The sequence below is a fragment of the Martes martes genome, assembly GCF_963455335.1.
Source record: "Martes martes genome assembly, chromosome: 4".
Taxonomy (NCBI): Eukaryota; Metazoa; Chordata; class Mammalia; order Carnivora; family Mustelidae; genus Martes; species Martes martes.
In genome coordinates this window covers 149,157,362-149,167,991 of record NC_137891.1, presented here as the reverse complement: position 1 = coordinate 149,167,991, position 10,630 = coordinate 149,157,362, and the positions used below count along the sequence as shown (strand labels likewise).

General features: G+C 43.1%; 1 protein-coding gene across 1 annotated transcript; it reads right to left on the bottom strand.

Annotated features, from left to right (window-relative positions):
• Positions 1 to 8,450: 8,450 nt before the first annotated feature.
• On the bottom strand, positions 8,451 to 9,464 carry LOC308341701 (solute carrier family 25 member 3-like; the record flags this gene model as incomplete). Its single annotated transcript, XM_080801703.1, has 1 exon — positions 8,451 to 9,464. The coding sequence occupies one exon, from the start codon at positions 9,462 to 9,464 to the stop codon at positions 8,451 to 8,453; it is 1,014 nt and encodes a 337-aa protein (XP_080657829.1).
• Positions 9,465 to 10,630: the final 1,166 nt, after the last annotated feature.

Sequence of the window (10,630 nt, the reverse complement as noted above, 5' to 3'; positions counted from 1 at the left end):
AGAAAGCAGTTTTTCTGACACTTTCAGTAATAAATCTCTTTTGATCTGATCTATAGTAGCTCTGCCTCATAGCAAGTTCCGGGCTAAAGCAAGTAAAGTGACAGCAAATTGCTGCGGGGGCAGACAGTCCCGGTTTGAATCCTGGTTTTGTCACTATGGTTTTTACCTCACTTAATCCCTCTGAGCCACTGTTTCCTCATCTGTGAAACGGGGGAGGCTATAAGGGCAGGGCCTGCTTGGCCAACAGCTAGTCCACTCTCCTTCCTTGCTGACAGCAGCAGCAACAATGAACCCACATTTATTTGGCTCCAAGTGGACCTAATCCCAGCAGATGCATTGCACCGACCTAAGTCCCCTGCTGTTGCTGGTGAGCCGTTTATGGGGGCCACAGGAAAGCAAGTGACCTAATTCCGGCCAATGAGGCCAGAGGGGAAATCTGGCAGAAGCTTCTGAGGAAGACTTTCCTCTCTGATAAGAGAAACAAATGAAGAGAAAGCCCCCCTGCCTTTGCCCTTCTTGCTTCCTGGTCTGGATGCTGTTGCCAATACATGACATTTGGTGTTAAGGCAGCCGTGTCTTCAAAATAAGGGGGAGCATCACCGACACATTAAAGATGGCAGAGCCGAAGGACTGGAAGAGCTTAGGTCCTTGGAGTGACTATTGAACCATCGTGGTTGAATCAAGATCTATTGAACCAAACTTGGTTTACCTATCTCCAGATTTCTCCTTAACAATAAATGTCTTTTTTTTTTTTAAGATTTTATTTATTTATTTGACAGAGATCACAGGTAGGCAGAGAGGTAGGCAGAGAGAGAGGAGGAAGCAAGCTCCCCGCTGAGCAGAGAGCACGACTTGGGGCTCGATTCGAGGACCCTGGGATCATGACCTGAGCCGAAGGCAGAGGCTTTACCCACTGAGCCACCTGTTAAACAATAAACAAATTATTGTTTAACCTGTTGTGTGTTGGGTTTTGTGTTGCTGGCAGCGGGGAAAACAAAATCCTAACTTACACAAATACCAACCTCACAAAATGGTTATAAATACAGGATACGTTGGATGTAATGTAGTTATTATAATACTTGGGCCAGTGAATTGTTGCTATAATTATTAGTAACAACAGTTAGTAGACACAGGTGATGATCGAAGAGAACAAAAGTTTCCAAACACAACAGGCAAATCAAATGAATGGTACTGATTCAGCACAACAAAAAAGCTTTATATTTTTGATAAGGGTCCGGGGAGACATTGAAGTCTAAGACAATGACTGCAGCGACAAATCCTCGTGTCTGGGAGTGAGATGTAACTACGGGCCTGAGCGCGGATGTTAATGGAGATGAAAGGACTGGGGCTCTTTGCCAGGTTTCCGTCCACCCTCTTACAAACGGACAATCGCCCTGTCAGCAGCTCTGATTCACATCTGAAGACTAACAATTACGCGTATGTGAATTACCAGCCTTGCGAAGGAGCAGAACGCTTTCAACCCACAAAATCTCTTTCCAGAATACCAAATTTTACTAGCATTTTCCAAAAACATGTTTTATGTCTTTGTGGCAGGAGAGATAGATATACTGACATATATTAAACATATAACAACTTAGAAATATCATTTCCTTAGAAATAGCCTGCCATTTCTGAGCGCTGGACGACATATAGTTTACACATGAAATCACTAGTTTTTGAAACAACCTAATAGAACACAAAGGATAAACTAAGATAAACTAAGATAACATGCGAAAGTACCTAGCATAATAGAGGTGTTATCATAGAGTAGACACTCAGTAAGTAATTTAAAAGTAAGCCAGATTTCCCCCTTCGCTCTGCTTTAGCAAAGAAGCAAATGACAAGATATCAGTCAGTGAGGATTAAACACACACATACTCACATCCATATGCACTTATGTATAGAGTCAGTGTACATCCGTCCAAAAACCTTACACTTTCTATGGCAAGACAATAACATTGATTTTCATAACTGATAGACACGAAGCTTTGCAAATCTCTGTATTATTCATCATATTTGGCAGAGTATAAAAAAGAAGTACTCAGGCATATAGACAAAAGTTCATCAAGAACTGAAGACAAAAAGGGATTTCTGGTTATCTTGCAGTTAATTAAATAAAACCACCAATTCTTGAACATTTTGGTTAACTGAGATTTTCTTGTACCTTATACACACATCTGCTTTTCTCAAAAGCCATCTGCTCCTCTTTTTTTCTTACAATAAAGGGCAAAACTGTTCGCAGCTCAACTCACATTGTGAAGTGATTCTCCAAAATGAATGATCTCTGTGTCACTAAGAGACGAAGATAGCATTCATTCCTTAGAGGCAATTTCCAGCCTTTAGGAAGACATATTGGATTTTTCCTTACTCACTTATATGGAATTTAACATGACAATGACACCAGCTAGCGGCTTACTTTTGCAGCTGTAGTCTTTGTGGTGTTTTTTTTTTTTTTTTTAACCCTAGGTTTCTTATTGTTTGACTTGAAGCGTAATTGACATAGAACATCGTGTTAGTTTCAGGTGTACAACATAATGATTCGATATTTGCGTACACTGTGAAACGATCACCACAGTAAGTCTAGGCAGCGGTAGTCTTAACTTGATTGAGAAAGACAGAAGTAAGATCTGTATCTTGAGGAAGGAAAAGATATCTGAGGTGTATTTAATAGTCTCAAGACATTTTTTTATAACAGCTTTATCGAGATATAATTCACATACCACGAAATTCATCTTTTTAAAGTGTGTTCACAAAATTGAGTATATTCACAAAATTGAGCAACCATCACCACTAATTCCACAACACTTTCATCGTATCAAAAAGAAACTACCCCTTACACATTAGCAATCACTCCCCATTCCTCCCTCCCAACCCTCCAACCCCACACCAGCCTCTGGCAACCACTAATCTACTCTCTATGGTTTGTCTATTCTGGACATTTCATAGAAATGAAATCACACAGCATTTGGCTATGTCTGTCCCTTAGCATATGATTTCAAGTTTCATCACGTTGTAGCATGTATGTTATTTTGTCGAATAGAGTTGTATTCCTTTTTATGGTGAAAATATTCCATTGTATGGATATGTAACATTTTTAATCTATTCATCAGTTGATGGACAGTTGGGTTGTTTCCACGTTGGGACTATTGCGAATAAAGCATCTCATATCTTGATTGAGGTGAAATTAATTTAGCACACAATTAATCATCTTTAAGTGTATAATTAAGTGTCATTCAGTGCATTCAAAAGGTTGTTCAATGACCACCTCTCCCTGCTTTCAAAACTTTTTATCACCCCAGAAAAATACTCCATATCCAGTAAGTAATCACTTCCCATTCCCTTCACCCCAGCCCCTGGTAACCACTCATCTGCTTTCTATCTCTATGGATTTGCCTATTTTGATGTATTATAGAAATCATACAATATGTGACCTTTTGTGTCTGACTTTGTTCAGTTAGCATAAAGTCTTTGAAGTTCGTCCATGCTGTAGCATATATCAGTACTTTGTTCCTTTTTATGATTGAATAATATTCCATTCTATGGATAGACCACAATTTATCCATCAACAGACATTTGGGTTTTTTCCACCCTCTGACTTCGCATGATATTTTAACATCCCCATTGTCATCATCCTAGTCCAGGCTTCCCTAAATTCTCTCACTGGATTACAGCAACATTTTAACCAATCTCCTCTCCCCCTACTCCATTTGTTTCCACACAGCATCCTGAGGGTCATTCCATGCTTAATTCCATGCTGAAGGTCACTCCATGACCTTCATGGGTTTTCCAATGGCTGTACAAACGATCTAAGGAGCCCAGATTTTTAAACACGAACTACAAAGTAGGAGTCACCCCCTCCCTGTTTACCTTTCCTACTTCATTTCATACTCTTCCCCCTAGAACAGGAAGGCTCCATTCAAAATAAACTTCTCAGTTCCTCAAAACCACCAGCCTTTCTCTTTCTTCAGGGCAGGTGCACGTGTTATGCCCACTGCCATGTACCGTCTCTTTGCCGATCTAACTCCTACTTATTCTCTAGGTCTCATCTCAAATAGCAGATGTGCAATCTTACATATACCCTGTACTTCTTCGCAGCACTTTGCAGAACTGTAAATTATTTTCCCTACTAGACTGTGAGTTCCATAAGGGCAGGAATCATGTATTATGCTCATCACAAAAACCCTTCTGCCTAGTCCAACACTAGGCATATGATAGATGATGATTAATAGTAGTTATAGACTGGGCATGGGCAGAATTACCAAATTGCCCCTAAAATTTTGGATACTCTATTACTGAAGGTCTTAAAATACATGGACACACATACCTACAAATCTTAGTTATAATTACATTGTTAGAACTCTCCCTACTTATCCACTCACTCAAATACAGCTTTCAGAAAAGACAAGACAGTGGTGCCTGGGGCGGGGACTGAGCATCTGACTCTTGACTTTGGCTCAGGTAATGATCTCGGGGTTGTGAGATCCCTCACAACACCTCAGTCTGGCTCCATACTCAGTGCAGAGTCTGCTTGTCCCTCTCCCTCTGCTCCTCCCCCTCCTCATGCTCTCTCTCTCTCTCTTTAAAGAATACATTTTAAAAAATTCTTTAAAAAAAAAAAAGAAAAAGCAAGGTGAAGCCTTTTAAATAATATTAAAATTTAAATTCCCTTTCAGGGATGCCCAGGTGGCTCAGTCAGTTAACCATCCCACTCTTCATCTTAGGTCAGGTCTTAATCTCCGAGTTGTGAGCTTAAGCCCTGTGTTGGGCTCCAAACTGGGTATGGAACCTACTTTAAATAAATAAATGAAGAGATAGATAGATAAATAAATAAATTTCCTTTCAAACTGTTCTTTGTTCATGATTTTTAAAAAAATGATCTTTTTAAAAAAAATTATTTATTTGACAGAGAGAGAGATCATAAGTAGGCAGAGAGGAAGGCAGAGGGGGAGGGGGAAGCAGGCTCCCTTTCTGAGCAGAGAGTCTGATGTGGGGCTCAATCCCAGGACCCTGAGATCATGACCTGAGCAGAAGGCAGAGGCTTAACCCACTGAGCCACCCAGGGGCCCCTAAAAAAATGATCTTTAAGAGCACATACAACAAGCCCACTATAATTGAATGCTGCCTATCAAAATGTGATCTTCTGACTTCAGAGATTATTCTTGCCTTTGAAAGGCTCAAAAGAAATACTTTCTAAGGACACACTTATACAGCAAGGAAAAATACTCGTAACATTAATACCTTGATTCTTTCTAATCTTTATCAGTGTGGTTTAACATGTAAATATGGCCTTTGTTTTTCAAGATTTTACCTACTCTCTTTATTCACTTCTCAGAGAACAGATCAATGGATGAGATTACAGCTCCCGATCATGAAATTAATTTCATATACTTGAAAAAGCTACTTTGATCACCACCTGGGGGAAAAGATAAATAGCCTAAGCCAGCTTTTTTAGCTGCAGGAACTGAAGATTAGAGGAAAGAATTAGAAAATGTGATAAAATAAAGCCTTGAAACTGAAGTACCACAAGTTACAAGAAAAAAAAAATTAAGACACACTGTTTTTATGACCATCAGTCCTTTCAAGTTAGGACTGAGGCACTGACCTGATGTGGAAAATGACTTAAATATTAAATTAAGTGCACTTAAGTATTTAGCAGTTTGATTACTTCTAAACAATTATGCCATAGGTTTTTCCACAACTGAACCATGTTACAAACTTTCCATTAGTGAAAAATTAGGAAAGCTTTATAGTACAAATAAAAATCCTTTTTTACAAATAGAAGTGTAAAAAAATATTTTTGAGGTTTTATAAAAAGCAGTTTATGAAAAAGATAATTATTGGTTATGTCAAGGTGCTGAGCTTGAGTAGTGAAGAAAATGTGAACTCTGATTCAGACTGTATCACTTATTAGCTATATGATGTTGAGAAAGTTACCTAGCTCTTGAGTCCCAGTTTCTTTATATACAAAACGTACAACTTCAAGGATTGAGATTATGAGAAAATGCATATAAATTGTCTCACAATACCAAGGCGCCTGGGTGGCTCAGCCATTGAGCATCTGACTCTTGGTTTTGGCTCAGTTCGTGGTCTCAGGATCAGGGGACTGAGCCCCTCACCAAGCTCAGCTCTCAGTGGGGAGTCTGCTTGAGATTCTCTCCCTTTCCTTCTGCAGCTTTCCACCCCCTACCTTCCCACCTCCGTTTGCGTGCATGCACATGTTCACTTGCTCTTTCTTAGGTAAACAAATGAATCTTAAAAAAAAAAAAAGTCTCACAATACTAGACATATACTATGGCTTTTCTAATTCTAACAGATTTGCATAATTTCACAGAGCGGTAATTACAAAGTAAAACATTGAATAGAAGTTTAAGTTGTACCAAAGGAATAGTAACTAGGAAAAAAATCCCCAATGACTTTGAACATAGAAACGTCATTAAATTATTTAATTAAATTAACTTTTACTTAGTAACCTTACTTAAAAGTATTTGTTTATTAACCTTTATTAACCTTACTTGAATTAATTTTTATTCTTTATTGTTAGCTACCGTGGCCCCTATTTAGTCAGACATTTATAAACCAGCAACCAAAAAAAAAAAGTGAATAGAAATCTAGGAACTGAAGAGGAAAACTGCTGACCCAAACTAAATAAATTTCCTTGACCATGTCCATGATAGTCAAAATCATGGCCAAAGAGTTCTCCTTAGATTATAATCCTGTAAGCATACGCAGTGTATACTGCAGAAATCATCTGGTGTTCTCAACAGAACAATCAAGAAATATCACAGAACAGAACAAGTGGTATCCTGAAACTCCACAAAGATTTTGCAGCAACCCCCTAAATTATAGTTCAGATAGAAAGATCTTTACTTAATAAATTGTTGACCAAAGAAGCTTCCTACAAACATTTTACAAGGCAACACTAGACAGAAAGATATTTGTCTTAAAAATTTCCAAGAAAGATCCCACACAATTTAGTCCCTTGAAATTTATCATTCTCCTTCATTGAGAACTTCTCTTCTCAAAAACCTGGACACTGAATGCCTAAGGAAAGTCAGTGTCTTAATAATATACAGTATCCTTCCCTTGCATCCCCCCCAAAACAAACAGAATAGGACTAAATATAAATTTGATTCTAGCTCATTCATAAGTTCTGATTTTTTCCAAGTTTATTTCCAAGTTTATTATCAAATCGAGACAGTTCAAATATACTTACTTAAATTTAGATATTTTTAAACTTCTGTTAATCCCTAAACAGTTTACTATTACATAGTTAAAACATCCACATATTTTAAATTTGTAGTCCTTAATACAAGTTAAGGCAATCATGTAACACTGTGGCAAACTGCAGCAAATATCACATTAAAGTTTATTTCTTACTTACATTCTACAAACATCTCTAATTCACAGTTTCACTAATTTTATAATTTCCCCAATGAGAGAAGTGAAGGCTACAGAAAACTGTATATGCTTTATAACTTCAGTAAATTTTATGAACCTCAACCATCATAAGGATCATGGAAACATGTACCAAATTAAATGAAGGCATTTGTGACATTAAAAGTGAGATTTTCCTTCCAAAGTCACCAAAACCACTCTTTAATATTCAACAAAAAATTGGAATTGCAGGGTTCCATGTGTGTGTTTTTAAATGTCAGGGTGGTATGATCTTCTTTGGATGTATGGCTGTTGAAAGCTGACTTGTACAAAAGAAATTTTTAGAGAACAGAGGCTTTTCTTTACATATTTATTCCCAGAGCCTGCCCTTCATCTCATTTTGGTTTTCCACATTGATCCAATTGTAGCACTTCCTGGAGAGAGCTATGTTCTAATCAGCAACATCAGGAAGAGAATTGGACAAAGCAAAATGAGAAAATGCAGATCTTCTCATGTCACGTCTCTTTGAAAACAGTGAATACATTCTAAGTTACGAGGCAATAGAAGCCACCATTTAACTTTTAATAGTTTTTTCCTGTGATGGACATGAACAGGAAATATGGAATGAGTCCTTCATCTATTCAATAGGTGCACGATTTCTATTGAGGTGAGTAGCAGAATTTGACTTTGTTCCCTGCCCCACGCGGTAGTGCTGACCTTCAAACCTCATTAGTAGGCTATTCAGTAAATCTCCACTGAATGGTGACTCAAAGGAGAAACAATCTAGAGACCCTAAATTACCTAACATTACTTCCCGTTAAAAATTTTCTCCTTAAAGTTGCCGGAAAGCTACCGAGTTAAAGCAGCCGTGCCGATTCCCCAAAGGTAATGAATGGTTCGGACTCCTACTAATTGAAAAGGCTGCAGTTGGCAAAAAAGGAAGGAATCAGTCCTTTAAAGAGAACTCTGGACTACATATCGTCACTTCTCCAAAGCCAGAAAACGAAACCTGTGACACGCTAGCACTGCCTGGACACTTGGGCCCAGGGTGGCCGCAGGAGCTGCCAAATCCATGCCTACTCCTGCTGCTTCTGGGTTGGGGGCGCTTGGGCGGCCGGAGGGCGAGGCAGCTTGAAATAGACCTTGACCGAGTCATAGATGAACCACCGCAGCGCCGTCAGGGTGCCGACCATGATGATGCGGGCGAACAGGCCCTTCCAGATGCCCGTAAAGCCCAGTCTGCGCAGCACCGCGAAGGCCGTGCTGCCCTCCTCCTGGTTCAAAACGGACACGACGGAGTTGGCAGGGTGGGACACGACGGCGCAGAAGATGCCGGCGATGTAGCGGGCCACGAAGGTGACGGCCAGCTGCTCGGCCTTGGTGCACTGGCGCTGGGGCTTGGGGACCACATACTCGTAGAGGGCCTCCACCATGCGCTCGAAGCAGGCGAACTTCATCATGGTGTAGGGGATCTGCCACAGCCACAGCAGCGCCACGCCCTTGTAGAAGGCCCACGCGCCCTCCTCGGCGTACATCCGCGGGGCGGCGGCGCGCAGCGTGCGGGCGAAGCCGGGCTGCGTCTGCATGCGCACCTTCACCGCCTCCAAGGGAGCCAGCGCCACGTCGGCGAAGAACTCGGCGCTGGCCGACGGGGCCAGGTACAGGCTGGTTCTCCACTCGTACGCCCCCTCCGGGCCCAGCAGCTCGCTGAAGCGGATCTTGAAGACCTCGTAGAGCCCGAACTCGAACAGGCCCTGCAGGGAGTACCCCAGGAGGGTCGGGGCCCAGCCTCGGGCCAGGCCGCGCAGCCCGTCCTCGCGCACCGTCGCGCCGAAGCCGCTGAGGATGCCCTTATACTTGCCGGGGTCTGCCTGCATGCGGCACTTGACCAGGTCCAGGGGCACGATGGCCGTGTGCGTCAGCCCGCAGCTCAGCATGCCGCCCAGGCCGCACAGCAGCAGGTACCTCGTGGAGCCGTACTCGTAGCTCTGCTCCTCCTCCTCCCCCGCCGCTGCCGCCCCCCAGGGCCTGCCCCAGAGCGGGTCCCTGCTTCCCACCTGCCGGCCTCGGTAACCGCCAGTGTCACGCATGACCGCGCCCGCTCCGGTCACACACTTCGCTCTCCCGAGCTCTTCCCTCGCGGGGGGCAGCGAAACAACTGCGTGTGCGTCATGCGCTTCCCCCCGTGCCCCCGCGAGCCCAACCGTCGGGTCGGTTGGTGGGTGGGTCAGGGTGGGCGACAGGCGCAGCGGGGGGCCGCCAGGCTTCTTCTGCCCAAGCTCCAGGTGCGCCTGCGCAGGCCCCACCAGAGGGTGAGGTGGCCGCCCGAGTCCCGCTCCCGGGGGATAGGGGGTCAAGGAGGAGCGTCCCCTTGCCCTTCACCACCAGGACCGTCCTCCATCCCTCCCTCACGCCTCCAGGGCCTCCCGTCAGTCCTCCCTCACCTGAGGGGCAGTGGTCCCTAGGTCTCACCTTGAGCGGTAGGTAAGGCTTTGCCTGCCCAGGTGGCTTCTGTCCAGCCCGGCTGCCTAGTCTTCTACTAAGATGCTAAAGAAATAAATCAACAGGTACAAACAGGAGTACACACAGGAATAGGCAAGCAGATAGATCAGGAGTTGGACGAGGGGACGAAGAGTCGCCATGCACTGCTGCCTTCTTGAGGGGCCTTTCTGGGGTCCGCGCCTCACTGAGCCCACTTAGGACAATGGTCATCTCCATGGCAACGGAGTGTTCTACGGAGGGAACGGCTAGAGAGAATCGGGAACCTGGTGTTGGAGGCCAGTCTTGCGGCTTCTGGTCTAACATTCTCATCTGTTAGATAGGGGCGACATCTGCCCCCAGCACACCCACTCCACGGCTGTTTCCCGCCAAGAGTTGCAGTGAGGGTCTAGGAAGCATGGAGGTACTCACTAAATTGGGGAGACAGAGTCTGTTGATTATTTTCATTCATTAGATATTTTTTCATTAACTACTGAGCCCTTAGCATAATTTTGGAGTTCACAAAGTGAGTCAAAAACCCTCACTTCCCTGAGGGAAACGGCGGTCTCACTGGCCTGGGAAATGAGAGCTAAGTGACTCCACTGGTAAATCACTAGCATACCTTCATTCATTCACCCACTGTGTGTCCTGCTGTGTGCAGAGCTGGGGGTTTAAGAAAGAGCTAGACATATTCCTGCTTATATCTAAACAAGGAGATTTAAAAATCAGCATTGTGTGGTATGTAGTATAATAGGGGTCTGAATAAAATTCTGGATGA